This window comes from Dreissena polymorpha, chromosome 9 (assembly GCF_020536995.1).
Source record: "Dreissena polymorpha isolate Duluth1 chromosome 9, UMN_Dpol_1.0, whole genome shotgun sequence".
Lineage (NCBI taxonomy): Eukaryota > Metazoa > Mollusca > Bivalvia > Myida > Dreissenidae > Dreissena > Dreissena polymorpha.
Genome location: NC_068363.1, coordinates 17,021,032 through 17,040,626, shown reverse-complemented (window position 1 = coordinate 17,040,626; position 19,595 = coordinate 17,021,032). Strand labels below are relative to the sequence as shown.

Here is a 19,595-nt window from a genome sequence, read left to right as displayed (position 1 = left end):
AAAATTACTAATTTGAAAATAACGTTCTGATACACTTATTGAATCTGTTTCCCCAGGATATGCTGTTCTATTAATATTTACCTTTATCAACACGAACGACAACTCTGCTAGGAGAATGTTATCAATGAAAATCAACGAGCAATCTCCTACGCAGTGGCGAATGCCAAGGGAAGTAACTGAAAAATCGAGTTATCTCAATCGGACTGGCTCGGTCTTTTACATAGGTCGCCATTGTGAAGATTTTTTTTACTGGTTATCAAACCTTGGACGCTGCTGTTCCAGCATCGTCAAAAACTATATCAACCACAAGTATAAATCAAAATCAGTTCACACGATGGTCTTTATGAGGATCTTTTCTTAATGAAAAGTGTTATGAGTTTATTTATGAATATATATGAACGAGAATTTAACTTAAATCTGCTGGTTTAGATTCAGCTATGGCATGAAGTAATTAACTTGCGGAATTCCATTGAAATAATCGTTGTAGCGCTAGTTAATCATTTGCCCCCCCCCCCCCCCCGACACAACACGCACAACAATATAACAGATTTTATTTGGACTTTACCATTCAACGGTCGTCAGTGAAATTTTTATAACAATAGAAAAAAAGACCGAACTTAAAAATTGTTTAAGTGGTGTCTTTTTTCATGATTATTACTACATGCTCACCTCCGGAAACCCGATATGCTGTGAAAAGTTGGATGTGCTTGGAAAAGTTGCCGATAGATTTGGCTGAATTTCGGTAGGGTAAGTATTTCCAGATCTATAATTGTTATAATGCATTTTTGAAATAAAATATATTTTGGTATATGCAAAGGAGACATTACCATGTATGTTAGAAAAATTCTGGTTATTATTATTCAGGATTTATTGAAATTTGGCTATTTAAAGTCGACGATGCAGGGATTTGTACCATATTTAGCACTTAATTTACAAATTTCTTTGAAGGTTTGCCAGTGAAAAAGTTTTTGCCCCGACAATAATATCAACCAATGTCCCCGATTAACATATCCGCCAGGGCTACATATCCCCGGCGGATATGTACATGGTAATACCTCCTTTGTATAATAATAGCTATACAATTAATATTATGTTAATGTACAATTGCAACACATTTTCATAAGTAGGCATACTCTAATAACAGTACAAAAATGTGTATGTAGAATATTTTTTTATTAAGATTTTGTTTATAATTCCCGCATGTTAATATTGCTAAAAGTATCCATGATTATGTGTAGCTTGTTATTGTGTCAGAGCAATGAGAAATGGCTTCCAAGCGAGCAATGTCATGTTTCGCTGTAGCCTCTAGACGCTGCTTCGCCGGCACAGGAACATATCTACAATTGGCAGTAAGGTTATGTCTCTGCTGTAGTGTTGGGGATATTTTCCTTGCGATTATATATATCCCGCCTTATTGGTAGGGTTTCTCCTACACAGAACAACTTTTCCGAGCATTGCTTATATTGTTTTATGATGCAAGTCTGATGAAGATTCTTGTTGAGCCTCCAGTTTTTTTTGCTGTGATGCTATTGTACACCATATCATTTAAGACACACTCTTTACAAATTGAATTGGTTGTGGTCATTTCAAACTTGCGATATAAAAAGCTATAGTTGGAATCGAATGGAGATTTTTAGCGGAGATGAGATGTGCAGGATGTTGATATGCCATCGAGAGAACTCATCAATTCTTCTTGATTTAATGCACATTCATTTTTTGACATGTCCATTAAATTCTCCGTGCAAGAACTTCACAATAACTGGTAGAATGATTCAGATTTGTTTTGCAATGTGCAAACAATATCCTGCCAATAATTGTTTCACGTTTGCATACTAGCTTCACAGGCTTGTCATTTCCTTTCCTAGTACATGGACTCGACAGCTGTCCAGTAGGTCTGTTCAGTTTTTCTTGACATTCCCTCTCGTCTCGGGTGTGACTTGCTTTACACAAGTTGTGCGGCAAGTGTTTCTTGAACTCTCAATAGACAGTTCTAAACATTAAATATGAAACTGAAATAATGAAACAAATATTTGCAGATTTGTAAGCAGTTTGCACAGTCGACGAAGCTGTCAATCTTTTTTTCCCCCGTTTTTAGTACTTTATTCATTACATAATATATGCACATTCAATCATTTTACACAGAAAAAGTACATACAGTATATATATATATATATATATACATATGGAATACATGAAAATGATAATGAAAATGAAAATGAAAAAGGTGGTATATTTTGATTAATAAAGGACACAAACGTGTACAAGTAGCAAAGCATATGACGTAGAAATATTAACATATTTATCTTCTTTTTATCCCTTAAATTTAAGAAAACAAATTAAATTACAAAATTACTCTATTTTGAGTATGCTTTTCAGTTTTACCCTTCCAGCTTGCGATTATCTTTTTGATTTTTATTTTGTATTTAAAATATTCCAAAAATCGTTTAAAATTGGTGGACATATTTTCCTTAAATATAAAACATTTTCCCAGTAATACAATAAAATTGACACAGTTTGAGCAGTTCCTATTGTTGATAAAAATATTACAAAGTGAAAAACTTTCATAAGACAATTGGAAATCAGTAGAAATGCTAAGTTGAGTTTCTATATACAAAATGTATGTCTCAATATTGTTCCAAAAATATGAACATTAGGACAATTCCAAAACTAATGCATATTTGTTTCAACAGACATTAAACATAAATCACAGAGACAAGATTCTACAATGCCATATTTAAACAGATTTTCGTTGTTGGGAACAATGTTCATCAGATATTTATACTGGAACGTTCTTAAGAAGGAATCGATTGTGATTTGAATATAATGAGTAAATATTAATTCCCAATGCAACTGTTTATTAAAAAGCATTTCCCATTTGTGTTCTTGTTTGATGTTTTATATATGAGTATTCTCTATTAACATTTCGTTTATAAATTTGCATATTTTTTGTTGTTGGGTTGATTCTATTAATTAGGTAACTAGGTGACACGTATGACATTTTTTCATTGTTCATTTTTTTTTCTTTCCAGCATTTTGGTATACAACCAACTAAAGTGTGGTATTTTAAAAAATCAGAACGGGGCAAATCATATAATTCTTGAAGTTCTGTGAAGGTATGACAATGTTTCTTCCTGTAGTTACAGATATGTTCTATTTGTGTAATACCTCGATCAAACCCTGTTTTGTAAAAAAATGTTTTATTAAATAGTTATATGTTTGAATTGTTCTATAGTATTTCTTTCCCTATGATTGTCTGTTTTTCTTTATAGTTAGCGCGGCACCATCCTTTTAAGCATTCAGATATAAATTTTGATTTCAATTCCAAAAAGTCTACGTTTGATGGTTTTAGATTGCATTTAAAGATAAAGAGATTGCCATTATTTTCAAGCATGTCACTGTACATGTTTGTCCATTTTGTAGTTGATTGATATAACATTCTTTTCACCCAGCTTGATTTTAGCGCGTCTATAAAATTTTCGAGATCAATCATTTTAAGTCCTCCATTTTTGTAGTTTTGAAAAATTTTGTTTCTCTTGATTTTATCTGGTTTATAATCCCACAAAAATAAAAACATTGAGTTCTTTATATCTTTTATAATTTCATTGTCTGGATTATTTAAAACTGTTAATGGATGTAAAGGCGAATGTTTTTAAAACTGTAATTTTCCCCATTAAACTTAGTGTCCATTTTTGCTATTTTGCGAGACATTTTTTAAACTCTTTAATCTTTGGTTTGATGTTATACTCGGTCATTTCGTCCGTGTTATTCAAAAATGTTATACCTAGTGTTTTTGCACTTTCCGATGTCCAGGAGAAATTGTGTTTTTTACAGAAAATAATGTTTGAAAATTTTATACGTCCTACGCACAGAACAATGCATTTATTTTTATTTAATCTTAGGCCTGATTTTTTTTTTAAATTGTCAAGGGTTGTAATAAGGGTCTCAAATGATAATCTGGATCCATCCAGAAGGAATCATGCGTCGTCTGCGAAGAGCGTTTGTTTAATTTCTGTTTTTTTACTCTTATACCTGAGATATTTTCATTTGTATTTATTTTCGACCTAATTGTTCGCAAAGTACAAAGAGAAAAGGAAATGAGAAAACAGGGTGAAAAGGATGCCGAGCAATATAGCAGACGGAACAATATAAAGATCAAAGGAATACCGGATCCAGACCCAAATGAACCAGCAACAGAAACAGCAACAAAAGTTATAATTTTTTTCAAAGATAAGAAAATAGCAGAGATCTCAATGAATGACTTTGATATCGTTCATAGAATACCAAATACAGAAAACAAGAATCGCGACATCATTGTTAAGTTTGTCTCCAGATTCACAAAAGACCAAATAATATGAAACAGAAAACTGCTGAAAAATTCGAATGTTTACGTGAACGAAGACCTGACGAAAATAAATCTGCAAGTGTTAATGTGCGTTAAGAAGAAAATGATGGACGAGGTGAAAGATGCCTGGACCAGCAATAGCGTAATCAAATACCGGGATCAAATGGGACATGTACATACTGTGAAACAGGACGAATACCAGGAATGGCTAGACTTGCCATGGCCAAACCGAAGAGAGTAAAACAAAGGAGTATGCTCCTTTTTTGAACAGTATACATACACAGATATACTCTATGCTCGTGAAAAATCATGTGCGTTATACATTCACAATATGCTCGTGCAACATTCTTCACCAATCACAAATAAAAACCGATCTGTATAAAAGGTAAACCGTTATTGTGCATGGACTAACCACACAATAAGCAAGAAATTGTAAAGCGGGTTAAATTAATCCATGCACTACTTGAATATCTATTGAAATATTATTACATTAAAAACACTTCAATGTTTATTTTACGAATTATCATTATCCAAGCAGAGTTTTCGTTCGTGCCTCCACATGAACCGCAGTGTAAGAGAGTGCACCCTTCTATGGTTGCTCATCTTTTTTCATGAAAAAAAAAACAATTATTGAAAAGAACAATCATACTGTTTTAATGGCCGAAGTAATAAACATGTATTATATTATATTAAATTGCATGTGCACAGACTAAATAAACTGTAAGAAAAATATTTTTAGCTTAGCAAACCTAATTAGCCCACAAACAACACATACGAATAATTTTCATTCAAAAACTCGGCGCACATCTCTTTGATAAATATTGTTAGACAGACATACTATATTATTCTATTTAAGTATTTTAAAAAGCGCATTATTAAATTAATTTTTAATGTCACGATGGATTTTATTGTTGATACGACGTTAATAAACGCTAGCTGCAAAAAATCAGTGTTACTTTTGTATAACAGTTTTATATTGCACTATGATACAATGTTATCGGAAAAAGTTGTAAAGTTCTAATAAGAATCATTTTTATGAATACTTATTATTAAAATGTGTAGTTTACTCTGATTTTTCTTAAGGTTGTATCGTTATTGTCACTATAAAATCACATATCAACACCCTGTTATTGGTTTTCTCAAATTTGACTACATTTATTGTATCAATGCGGTTACCGCAAGTAAAGTCTTCACCCAAAACCTAGAAGTACACTATACACTATAATATTAGAGCTGCTAGACAAGCAACGCAGAAAGATTTTAATAATCTGTGTACGTTACCTCGAATTGAGTACCTCATGATCGCTTAAAAGGTGACAAATGACTTTCGCTATGACTGCTTATGTCAGATGGCCCAACAATATATTATCAATCTAATTTAAATCGCATATTTATATACTTACCACTATTCATGTACAAGTCAGCTATTTCACTTTGAATACCAGGATACTGTCCTACACTGATGCATGAAATGGTGCTGTTGCAGCAGACTGGTTCTGCTAAACCTATGCCCCACAGGGGACGCATGTGTGTTATAATAGTGGTCAGCTTCCTGATTCCCTCGCTGTGCACCTGTATAAAGCGCATTCCCCAGCCTCCATAGCCTACCAGCACCTGACCTGTATGGGGCACATGAACACTACCTATTCTCTTTAGTTCAGGGTCTCTGAAGGGAGCCAGGACTATCGCATTCCTGTTCAGGGTTAAGAGCATGTTCTCATTTCTGTTTATGATGTACAACTTGTCGCCTCTGGGACTTACAGCACATTTCCATACTGCAAACCAGAATAGCATCAATATAAAGAATTTATATTAGTTAAATAATCTTAAGAATTATACTTCAGTGATTTTGCATTTAATACGTTTTGTTATGAATATGCAATGACTAATATTAGATATCTTCATAAAATCCAACACCAATTAATAGTTTGTGAATTATGCTCTGAATTATTTTAATGTCCGAAAGATTGACATGTTGATATGCTACTGGTGAGCTAGAAATGTAAACTATTAAACAGTGCAATAATATGCACACTTGAATGTGTCAGATGATTTAACTTCATGAAACAATATTAAAATTTGTATATATGTACACATCATTCAAATTAATTTACATGTAAGTGAAATTGAAATCAGCTGACATATGTCATACATATATGTGCAAAATATGATGACTTTTTTTGATAACTTAATAACAGAACAATAATGTTTCAACATATCCAATATTTAATCTAAATTTGTAATCTAATTCGTCTTGTCTACCCTTTACAAATGTATTTTGTTAAACAATAAATATTAATAATTGCATACATGTCCTTTATATTAAAAATTCTAAAAAATTCAATGGCAATTTTCGTTTTTACGATTATATTATTCACAGAATGTTTTAAAATAATTTTACTTGTGCAACAGATTGTACCTGTATTCACCCCAGGAAACCCGAAACCTTGTGAGCAGTGTAAAACCATTGGAGCAGTGTTCGGTATTTTACCATAAACTTACATAGGGTAAGTCAATTGGAAAAAATAAAATTGTCTAAGTCTAATTTGAAACAACTGTGTATTAACATTGATAACAAAGGCATTGGCCTACATGTCCAAAAAATACTGACAAATTTTCTTAAAAAAACCTTATATGAGCAGTGACTTTATAATTCTCTTTGGTGACAAAACCCCTAATTTCCAGCCATTTTGTTGCAATTTCTTTGCTTTGTAGAGGCCTATAGTAAGTGTATGTAGGCTCATATGCATACAAATGTACTTTAATGCTTTATAACACAATTCTTTATTCTTTGCATTTCATGCAAAATCATTTCAGAAACTTGATTCACTTGTCTGATATATAATGTGGTTATACTATGTCCACTTTAGATAGTAAAGCTAATAGTTTTATCCTAATTACTAACGCGTTTGCCAGTTTGTGATTAAATTGCATTGTATCACAATGCTTGTGTTGCCCCCCCCCCCCCCCACACATTTTATACCCCTTCCCCACAAACTATGTTTGGGGGGCTATATAGGAACCAGTTTGTCCCGTCCGTCCCTGCCTCAGTACGTCACGTCCGTCCAGATGTTTCGACCGTATGTCCCGATTTATTTTCATGAAATAACGTTTGAACAAATGAACATACAACCTTCAAACTAATGGCTACCTCTTAGTTTGGTTTACCTACCCTTATCTTATCAGATATATGCTATACACGAGTCCATGTAATACAAGGCTTGCTACCTCTCAACATTTCAACATGTCAAAAAATGAATTTTAAACGGGTATCTATAAATTGTTGACTTTAGTGTATCCCATTTTTCTATACAATTTGCTCACAGATTCTATCAACTGTTTAACTTATTGGCATCTGTATCCCAAAGTCATGCCTTTTGTCAATTGAGATATCCAAGTATATATAAAAATGTCTAAGAAACTAGTCAATTAAACACATGTTACTCAAACCATCTGAAAACAACAGTCACCTAACTACACCACCCAACTCCTATTTATGGAGTTGGTTGTTGTCAGCATGTTGAAAAAAGTTCTAATTTTTCGGTAATAAAGTAATGACCGATTTTTTGAGGCTCTTCAAAAGTGAATCAATGAAGTAAGGTTTGCGATTATCACTACCATCTGCTTTAATCCTGTGACTAATTAAATATTATACATACAACCCCCATATACACTTATTAAGACATCATTCTATGTACCTTACCAATTATTTATGTGACAAAGCAATCAAGTATTTCTTTAAATTTTTCAAAATAGTGTTGGTAAAAAGAAATAATACTCGAGAATGTTGAAAACGCACTATTGATAATACATAAGGCATTTAAAAGTACATTTGTATGCATATGTTCCATAGTTTCCAAAATACACTTACTATAAACCTCTACAAAGCAAAGAAATTGTAACAAAAAGGCTGGAAATTAGGTCTTTTTGTCACCAAAAAGAATTATAAAGTCACTGCTCATATAAGATTTCCTGGTCTTCTCTAGATGGTATCCACGTTTTTCCAACATGGTCATTAACGCAAATTTCTCCACAAGAAATAGTTTTCTGGAGAAACCCTGCTGAGAGGTTATGACAGACATGTGTAATTTTGTATGAATCATTTAATTATTGTAGTGGCTTGCAAATTAAAGCAGTTTTTCTCACCTATATGCCTGAACATGGCCCATTTTGCCCGATCTTCTACTTAAGGTAGCCACGTTTCGCTCATTTTTCATATTTGTCAGGATTTTTCCTACATGTAGGCAAATAACTTTGCTATCAATGTTAATACACAGTTGTTTCACATTGAACTTGGAAAATTATATTTTTTCCAATTTACTTACGCTATGTAAGTTCATGGTAAAATATCGAACACTGCTCCAATGGTTTTACACTGCTCACAAGGTTTCGGGTTTCAAGGGTTGGTATTGCAATTTAACAACCACAAAAAGAGGTCAGTTATGGTGCCTATCAGAGAAACTCGGTTACTAGATAATATATGTCATATATTGACTACGGTACTGATATTTACAAATCAATAGAAATAATAGTTATAATTGCATTTTAACAAACATTATTTCCTTCACACCATTTAAAAAAAATAGTTTGTTTAACATATTTTACCTGTATAGTAATTTGACAACAACGAAAATGTCAGTAAAAGTGTCTCTCTTAGAAGTTACTATTTATACAATTTCAGGTTATTATTGTCGATGTACATGATGACGCCACTCATATTTACAAATCAATAATACTGAAATTCTTTCTTGTAAATTGTAACACTAACTTGACACATGTGCATTAAGAGAAATGTAATCTTACAAAAACTTTATTATTCATTATTTTATTGGTATTATACTATCAATCCTTCGCGATTCTTACCTGTCAAATTACCTGATTCATCCTCGTATAGTTTACTTATATGATTACCACTCAATGAGTACTTGTACAATGCTGTTTTAGAAGTAATGAACAGGTCTCCCTGATGGTGGGCAATACCTATACATGCATGCTGTAACTGAATCGTCCTTCCCGTAATAATCTGATCAGTGATGACTGTTATAAACTGGACCTCATGTGTTTCTCTATAATCCACGGTCAATGCCACCTCACCTGGTGTGATGTGACACATTTCTATTGGACCATCAGATACACCACAGTGACTTACCACCTGGTACTGCTGGTCTAAAAGCTTGACTTTATTATTATTGGTGTCTAGAATTAAGATATGTCCATCAGGGAGAACACATATGGCTGAGATCATGCACCTCTCCGGATCACTTGGCATATTCTTTTGCTCCGAGTTCTCACTCACATTGAGCACCTGGTTACTGAATGCAATGCTCACAAGACCTGACAATCTGGTCAGGTACTGTTCAATGGCATTCTTTGGCTTAATACTCGTAACCAGCCTCCCCAGACATAACAATTTGAATAAGTATTGCTCAGTGTCTTTTATAGTCTGGTTTAATAACGAGCATTCTAGTTTAACTCAGTTCTTATCCATGTATGATTCGATTTGCTGTATTTTGTCCATACATTTCCGACCGGCTATAAAGCAGAGTTTCTTTTTGTTTTTGTCAATGCTGTATAGAAGGAGTTCATTGAGTGTTTTTAATTCATTCTGATAAAGGATGCATGTTTTAACACTAGTCTTCAAAGAATCTTGAAGACAAGACAGCGACCTTTTCGTTTCATCCAAAGTGTTTGTTTTTATACCACACAAAGTGGAATGCATCGACTCATGTATTTTTTAAACCATGTTTTTCTCATCTTTAGCTGTTTTCTACAAAGTGCTCCACAAAGTTTTCTCCATAGTGGAATTAATTTTTTTGTTCATTTTCCGTACCATGATTTCTGTTCCTTGTACGTCTAGATCCTTGATTCCGGACTCACAGTAACTTTGAAGCTTTTTTAGTTTAATCATATTGATCCGAAGCTTCGCAAACAGTTTATTTATGTCTGCTGCATGTTTCTTAGCTGAGTTAAAGGTCACTGTTCTGCATCTTCTGAAAGAAAGTATGGACTGTATTACTATTAAACCAGAGGGTAAAACCCATAAGGGGCTTACCTTAGACCCAAAATAACTAAACCTTTCTGGGCAGGTAGGGTTCATAAGGTTTCAGAACAGACTTAAAAGGAAAACTTCTAAGAAATCTGGCAGCCATGGTTGAAAAAAAAAACGCACAATTATTTTCAAAATCAGTCCGGATATCAAAACATGTTGTAATGCTCTTAACACGTTTCAAGATGAATGGTAAAATTGTGATTCCTTGAGTGTTAACATGGTTTTACTGTAACCACATTAAGGAAAACTATCATGCCTCATGTTTTTAAATATACAGGAACCATAGCTTTTTTAGTGGAAATATAATAATTACAAACGGTTTGCGCAAGTTTCTTGATGATGGTGCAAACAAAGCTAACTTTAAAAGTGATCAAAAACAGTTTCTTTGATTTTAACCTAGTGACCTAGTTATTAATCCTATATGACCCAAGTTTCAACTGAACAGAGACGTAGATTCGACTTGCTGTAACCAACTTTTATGACGATGGGAAAATAAATGTTGCATCTAGAGTGTTCTTAAACTGTTTGCTTAATTTGATATGTTGTCCAAGTTTTTTAACCGACATGACCCTGTTTCGACCTCATCCTAGTGTCATTTCGATAATGTCTGAACAGGTTGTATTAAAAATTAGGCCAGGAATGTGTCATCAAGAATGTTATAAAGTTATTTCGTTATTTTATTAATGACTTAGTCTTTGACCCCATGTGAACCAGTTTCGAATTTTGCCTAAATATAATTGGTAAAATGTTTTGACGAAGTTTAATGAATTCGACCTATTAACGCGGCTTCTAAAGTATTCACAAGCATTTTGACCTAGTTTTCTATACCACAATAACCAGTTTCGAACTTGGTCGAGATATCTCTGGAACAAATGTTTTCACTAATTTCATGATGATTGGGCTATGACGCCTTAAGGAGTGTTAACAAGATTTTTTAAATAAATATATAGACAAATAAAAATAAATGAGATAAATAATAAATAGGCATACTTGTGGCTTTATATTATTCATAAGCTTTTTTATTTGACATTGTGACCTAGATTTGAACCCATTTGACCCATTGTAAATATGCATAAAGATTTGGCTATAAATGTCGTAATCTATAGTGTTTACAATATTTCTATTTATTTTGACACCTATTTTCTATTATTTGTGACCATGTTTAACCTCGGCTGATTTATCATTGCAATGCATCTTCTGTTTTTGACTACAGTGACTAACTTTGCTGAGATGTTATTGGGACTTACGTTTTGACACAGTTTCATGACACTTTTACTAGAAATGTACTTTCTAGATTGTTCACTCGTCTTTGAATTTACCAAATGACCTTGGTTTCAACAGCACGTGACCCAGTTCCGAACTCGGGTAAAGTGTTAATAAGCGCTTGTTTTCACATTTGACTTAATGACCTAGGTTTTTAGTCCCTGTGATCGAGTGTAAGCTTCATTAGTTTTATAAGTTTCATAAATCTGAGCAACAAAGGTTGTCTCTAGAATATTCACAATGTTTTTACTTTATTTTTACCTAATGACTTAGTTTTTGACCCTATGTGACTCAATTTAGATCTTTTTCTTTAATAAAAAATTTTGACCTAGTTTTTTAACCTTCATAACGCAGTTTCAGACTCGAGATATCAGGTAAACACATATTCCGATAAACTTTCGTGAAAAAATTATGTGTTCTCTACTGTGTTCAAACGAAATTTCTGTAAGATGAAGTTGTCAGTAGATTACGACCCTGTTTCATACCGTTTAAAAATAAGCCAACATATCATTGGGACAAATGTTTCTAAGCTTTATGACTATTGGGTAATACATTTGACTGAGTGTTCAGAAGCTTTATTCTTTTATATTTTTTATATATCATTCGAACATATTATCTGACCAAGTTTTCTGCAAATTGGGCTGCCCATGTGGTATCGAGAGCGTTCGCAACTTTTTTTTCTGAAATTTGACACAGTAACCCTTTTTTGGACCCCCATGTGACCTTGTTTGAAACTTGGCTGATATATCACTTGGACAAATGCTCTCAACATGCTCAATGAAGATTATGTAATAATGATGGTTTCAATAGTGTTACTAAGCTTTTTTATTTTTTTGACCTAGTGACATTGATTTTGACCTCATGTGACCCAGTTTCAATGTTTGCTGAAGTTTCCAATTAGCCATATATTGTGATCACAAGAGTGTGTTTAATTATTTTATTTTATTCGACATAGTGACCTGTTTTAGACACATAAAGATCGGGGTATAAAACCTAATATAAAAGTGTAAAGAACCACCCATCCAAGTGCCATTACACAAAATAACTGCCTACCAATGTTTGAAGCCCGACAAGAATATTTTAAAACCTATTAGCCTACTGTTTATTGTCAATTCAAATTAAAGGCATAATTTACATAATTTTTGAGAAAACAATATCTCGCAGATTCGCACTGAGCGTAGATTGTTTGTCGTTTCACTATTAATGTCTGATTTAACCATAAGTTTCACTAGTCTGGCAAATAAAAAAGACCTGAAATTGTATTGTTTCAAAGTTTATAAATACCTGTGAAAGGAAGCATATTTTGAGCAGCACAGCTCATAGTGGCTATTACAGAATCTCTCTAGTTGTTTCGTAGTGTGTATTTTGCACATTCGCAAAACAGCCGCCAATTCCTTTGAAACTGGCCAGTTCTTCATATTATCCCGTTCGTAATAAACACGTTTGCTAAACAATTGATCATGTAGCCCACAGCACTTTCTGCAAAAACATTGTTTACATTTTTCACGGTAACACACTGCATATTCAACAATTTCCTTGTCCTTGCATGATGTACTACAGAAAAAGCTAACCCTATCAGAACCAGTTCCAATAGAAAACTGAGAATGTGTCGCCATTTTTAACTAACTTTTAATAAAAATGTTAAGCACTTGTATTGAACTACACTGTTAATCTTTGATCCATTTATGCTATTTCAGAAATGTATTGTCATTGTATTGTCTTGTATCCACCTAGCGACGACAGAAGTTAATCTAAATGATACACACACAATCTACAAATGACCTCATATATTAAAATACCTTCAGATAAGATTTTCCATTTGTGTGGCCTGCTATATCAGGTAATGTTTGGTCGATATCACAGTGTACAGATGTTTAAAGAAAATTATAACGAATGTTGTTTGTTTACAATTTCGATGTTTTTTTTCAACAAGATAGACTTTGATTAAAAGGAAGCCACTTTCAATTATTCATCAAAAGTTTTGTTTAAACATTTTGATTTGCAAATCTTGAAATATGAATTATTAATGGACTAGTATTGGATAAAGTAAGTTAACAGTATTTAGTTAAATCCATCATAACCCAAATCGACACACTGCTTTTAAAGAACACACTTTACCCAGACTGATTGAAATAGGAAGTTATAAGTACAAGATAGAGTTGGCGGTTTTATGATCATTTTAATGTCGCAGCGCCTGACAACAGTGGAATGCTATTCACTGTGAGGAAGTACACATTTATTATAATTTTGATTGACACAAATAGTAAGACACAAAAAAGAAAATTGTTATTTATATCTTTTCATTTACGTTGACACATAAGATTAACAGATGATTTGGAAAAAAAAACTTTCTATTTCATGCTATCATGAAAATCATATTAAACCAACCTTGTGTGTCACTGGTCTGTCCTTCAACGTTGCAGTCACCTGTACAGATACTATCCAAAAGAAAATCAAATATTCTCTTAACTATCAAGTAAACATTGCTTTCTCCGCTTTCAAAATGTCAAATAACATACAAAATGTATGTATAGTTTATAGATCTAAAAAAGTTGATTCAAGTAAGACTTTTAGACACTGAGTCCTGCTTTAGACCAGCACAAGGAGCAATCCTTAACCTGTGTTATTTTTGTGGTTGAACTTAAGTGTTACCTTACATTTTTGTAGGGTCACCTCTTTGATATTTGGTATTTGAAATTAATATATATCATGTGGTAACAAAAATATCTTTGGACTGACAAACCATCCAGCCAATGGACAGGTGCATTCAAGGTGATTTGAAGGGGAGAGGAATATATGAATTGACCATATGTGATATTGAACTCGGTCAAGATACCACTAGAATGAATGTACTGAACAAGTTTTGTGGTCATTGGGAAAAGTATTTAATTTTAAGAGTTTTCACAAGGTTTGACTTTAGCCATGTATGGGAAAACTGACCCCCTCCTCTTGCCCCTTGCATCGATGTTCAAGGTAATTGTTACTGAAAATATAAAAATGGTTCATTCTCAATAACTTGAGTTTGGATGAAAGTGTGTTGTTTGCGTAAGTATCTTATATGTTAACATTGCTTTCAAAATAAATCAAATTCAACTAAATTCATTGGTAAAAAATGAAAATCTTTTTTGACACGGTTAGGTTATTTTTCTTGTTTGAAATAATTAATGTTAAAAATAATTAAAAATTCGTACCAAGTTTCGTGCGTCTAGTAACTTTAATTTGTTGGAGTGCTGGATCAGACTCCGGTTCCACACATAATGTAGCCACTGGCTCGGAAAAGTCCGCATCAACTTCGAACGTTTTAAGGTAAACAATGTAAGCACGCAATTGCATACTTATAACGGTGATCAAAGGAGGTAACATACAAAGGCAAATTGTTTCATCCGCTAGTTGTCTACCTTAGTTAACCATAATTGTAAATAACAAATTCATGATGATGATGATCATCATCAGCAGCAGCAGCATCTGTACCAGCATTATCATCATTTTTATCGTCGTATTCCTTGTCATTCTTCTAATCAGAAATTGTTCCTGAAATGATACAGTCGATTGACTTCTTGCATTCATCGCAAGGTTTTATGAACGTGATAAGGTTGTTAAACAAGTTTGATTTTCGGATAAATGCATAACACACAAACAGCAGATGATTAACTTCAGGTTACAGTACACTAAATAACCGTTTCATGAAGGGCTGTACTCTCTAAAAAAATACCTTAGTTGACAGGAAGGCATGTTTTACACTTTTATCTATTATTCGGGTGTTATCTTTCGGAGATAATGGTAGGGCATGAATAGGTGTTCACTACTGAATCCCTGATATATGATAAACTTGAAGACTATAGTTAACCATCGCACTGAAAATGGTTACATTCCACTAAGAAACGGCCGAAAAAAAAAGTTGCAAAAACAGTCGATTTTGATTTGTGTCAAGTTCTTTCTTGCATTGTACATGATATATCTTTTTGTTTGCATAAATCGATTCCGCTTAGAATGGCCTTTCAGAAAAGGTATGGTTATGGGGGTCTCTATGTGCAAAATGTTGCATTTATTTTGGCCTTAATCTGTCGCTTTCACATTGAATTATATAGGGAAACTATTTAGTGTATTCTGACCTAAAGGCAAACCAGGCCCAGTCACAAAGGAGCTGTATTTACCGAAATTCACCATTTTTGGGGCGGGATTTTACGCGTCTGGGCAAGTTTCACGGAATAACCGCGTTTGTTTCATGAATTTAAGGAGCATTGCGGGTTTTTAAGAAAAAATGCGTTTTTAGAGGAAAATAAGAATAAAAAACGTACCCAATCTCGTCTTGAGCATCTCAGATCTCAACAATTTGTGCTGAAATAACTCCTAAACATGTTTTGATAGTTGTTTACTTCTTTTTCTACATAGCTTGTAACAATATTCCAGTATAATGACCGATTTTTATTGTTAATGGTTATCTTTTTTACTCCTAAATGCCCTTTATTAATCAAAGCTCCTACCGCGAAAGCCAGATGGCTTACCAAGCGTTATAATAAAATGCATTTTAAAGCATTTCTACGTGAAAGATCGGTGTGAAATTTGGCATGCAAATAGAAAATAGGTTCATACGTATCGAGAAATACTTATTTTTCGCGATGTTAACCGTAAACGTTGTCTTATTGGTTACAGTACACTAAATAACCGTATTATGAAGGGCTGTACTCTCTAAAAAAATACCATAGTTGACAGGAAGGCATGTTTTACACTTTTATCTATTATTCGGGAGTTATATTTCGGAGATAATGGTAGGGCATTCATAGGTGTTCACTACTGAATCCCTGAAATATGATAAACTTGAAGACTATAGTAAACCATCGCACTGAAAAAGGTTACATTCCACTAAGAAATGGCCGGAAATAAAAGTTGCAAAAACAGTCGATTTTGATTTGTGTCAAGTTCTTTCTTGCATTGTACATGACATATCTTTTTTTATTGCATAAATCGATTCCGCTTAGAATGGCCTTTCAGAAAAGGTATAGTTATGGGGGTCTCTATGTGCAAAATGTTGCATTTATTTTGGCCTAAATCTGTCGCTTTCACATTGAATTATATAGGGAAACTATTTAGTGTATTCTGACCTTCATGCAACGATAAGGCAAAACTCGGCCATAACACATAAATCGGCTAGTAACGACATCTAGCCGTTATCGTTTTACCCGTCGGTATTTGCTCGGCCCAATATCGGCAAGATACTTGATTGGTTGCCGTCGGCCCGTAATCGGAAATGTCTGAGACACACGATGATATGTCTCTTCATATATGGTTAAGACTGACGATGTACAAGTGGTACACTATTTAGATTCTGCTCTGTTTGAATGATATTTCCAGATCTTTATATTAATTCCACAAATAAAATATGGAACTATTACTTTAAGTCATGATCAATATTCATATATATCAAAGAGTTTTGTTTATCAAATAAACCGAAATATATAAAGGAAATTAATAGATTTTCACTAACATGATTCAATAATTGTATTATTATGAAGTTTTTCTCTACAATATAAGTTTTTTTGTTTTTTCACCAAAAATAACTTTTTATTTTCTGCAAACTATTTTTAACAATAGCAAGTCATGAGGAAACAACATAAAAATGAAAAACAAACAAACAAATGAATAATTTTATTTTTTATAAGGGTATGCATGTGTATAGAAATGTGATCTTAATGCCTTATTTTTGACCATTTGAGGCAGTATTACTTTTATTTAAAAAACCTGAAATTGTATCAGTGCAAAATTATTTTTTAAAGGTATAAATGGATAAAACGCATAAAGGCATCATAACATACAGCATGCATTAACAGAACATTATGACAATAAATTGTTCTTCATATACATAATAAATATTACCGTGTACTTTTCATATAAATTCTAATTCCGACTACCTATCTGGAACAATAGACAGTCTTTACGGGGGCACGACTTTCTCTGCCACTCATCAAATTAGCCAATTACTACAAGTTGGCACATTTTGCTTACGAAATATGTATTTGGCATTTTCTTTATAAAACACCATAAAATAGCCAACAATACAATATTTTTTTACATCGATGCTCATTTTGATAAATAAAGAGAAGCCCTGCAGGGACTTGTTTACATATGGTCGAAATAACATTTTGACAACTTGTTGTCACATATTTAATATGTAAAAGAAAACAATATATCAGAGAGCAAAATGACAATAATGGCAAATTTGTATTTTTTTCAGTAAAGTGCAACCGCGCGTTTAAACGGTAAGAAAACTATCGGATCAGTGTGGGGACTTCTTCTTAAAACGCGCGGTTGCACTTTACTGAAAACATACTTATTTGTTTAAAAATATCATGATACCTAAAGAACACTCTCACGAATTAGCGGGCTCTCCACTTTATCCCATTAAAAATGGTGAAATATTTCAAAAGACATCATTGCAAATGTTAACTGGGTCGCGCTTTATTCTCCCAACACAGATCTTAAAAAGTCACGTGTTATAGGCACCGTGATTCCATCTTTTAGTCAGCATGTACGATACTGACGCTAAATGGCAAGTAAGTCAGAAAGAGCAAGCATGGGTTACATGGGGTTATGTTTTGAAACCAAATAGATTTAGAAGTCGGTTAATTCAGTGTCATTTTCATAAGAATTTAAATAAAGAGTGTCAGAGAATTGATATTATTGATAATATTAAAGAAAATAAAACTATTTTAAATTAAACATACTAGAAATACTATTTAAATAGACCAGCATTATTTCGTGTGTGATTGCGGCAGTTGAACTGCGCTTCGGTTGAAATCTACACTAGCGGCCGTTTGTAACTGGTTTAAGAAGTTTATGAAAATCAGTGTTAATTTCTATTAAAATAGGTAATTTATACAAGGATAGGCGTGAACAAATGTCAAAGAGAAAAGCGAATTTAAACTATATGAAATAATACAATTTTGTACGTACCATCAGCGCGTGGTTTGAACAGGCGACATAGATTTAATGTGGCCTTGGCTCGGAACCAATAAAATCTCTTCGCAGATGTTTACGTGTCAGGAGTGTTTTTTAATAAAACATACATTATACTCATTTCACATGGTAAATATTTGCATAATCCCATCATAAGTGGTCAAAACATTGTACTTACTAGACGGATTACTTCTTAACCCTTTTTCTTTTTATGCTCATTACTTGTTAACCTCCATACCACGAGTAATGACGAGCAATACCTAATATTTTATAAAGCACAGCATTATTAAAGGCTCTTTTACATGCCCTCTTTACGAAACGCCTGATTCGTGCTTAGAATATTCCAGAGAGCGGCGATATACTAGTAGACCACGCACATGTCATTATATAATATCGTTTACATTTTTTTCCTGCTTTGTGAACCGCCGAAAAACGGCCCTTTCCCCTCGGATTTTTTTCCCCTTAGCAGGTAAATTTTCTCCTAGATTTCATATTCTCCCCCCCCCCCCAAAAAAAAAAATAATTTTTTTTGTAACCTTTAAATATATAAGTTAACCTGATCCAGTGTAGAAAATAGAAAAATATTGCATAATTAAATTATCTGTTGTCCTGAATTTGTTTTAAAAACAGTAAAATATGTTGAATTGATTATTTATGACTTATTTTCCCAAAAATCCGGCGTTTCGCGCATTTTTTCTCCAAAATCCGGCGTTTCGCGCATTTTTTTCCCATAAAAGAGGCCAGGCCCTTTCCCCAAAATCAGACAAAAAAAACTGGTTTAGCTAAACTACATAGCTGAGCTATGAGTCTTTTTTCTTTGCAGCACTGTATTAATCATAGCCTGAACAGGGTCATTTCACTGCGGCACAGCAGGAACATGCACATATGCGTACTGATAGCAAGATATACACAATACACAATGTCCCATATTTTACAGGAGCATGGCAAAACAAGTAGGAATAAAATTGGCCTAAAGTAAAAAAAAGT

The 19,595-nt window shown here is 33.2% G+C and overlaps 1 protein-coding gene across 3 annotated transcripts; it reads right to left on the bottom strand.

Moving 5' to 3' along the window:
• Positions 1 to 1,158: 1,158 nt before the first annotated feature.
• Positions 1,159 to 13,527, bottom strand: LOC127844361 (uncharacterized). Of its 3 annotated transcripts, XM_052374499.1 has the most exons (4): positions 12,939 to 13,526; positions 9,206 to 10,332; positions 5,746 to 6,117; positions 1,159 to 4,945 (listed from the first exon to the last, which is right to left on the bottom strand). In XM_052374499.1, the coding sequence occupies exons 2-4, from the start codon at positions 9,609 to 9,611 to the stop codon at positions 4,932 to 4,934; spliced, it is 792 nt and encodes a 263-aa protein (XP_052230459.1). In that variant the 5' UTR covers positions 9,612 to 10,332; positions 12,939 to 13,526; the 3' UTR covers positions 1,159 to 4,931. The 3 variants fall into 3 exon arrangements, with proteins under 3 accessions (XP_052230459.1, XP_052230458.1, XP_052230457.1); XM_052374498.1 differs by lacking the exon at positions 1,159 to 4,945 and having other exon boundaries at positions 4,957 to 6,117; positions 9,218 to 10,332; positions 12,939 to 13,527; XM_052374497.1 differs by lacking the exon at positions 1,159 to 4,945 and having other exon boundaries at positions 4,957 to 6,117.
• Positions 13,528 to 19,595: the final 6,068 nt, after the last annotated feature.

What these genes read in the sequence shown, in the direction of transcription:
- LOC127844361 (XM_052374497.1), bottom strand. Translation starts at nt 9,611, where the DNA reads ATGCCAAGTGATCCGGAGAGGTGCATGATCTCAGCCATATGTGTTCTC. An exon ending in TGAATCAGGTAATTTGACAG is followed by an intron (nt 6,118 to 9,205) that starts GTAAGAATCGCG and finishes TCTGGTTTGCAG; the next exon opens with TATGGAAATGTGCTGTAAGT.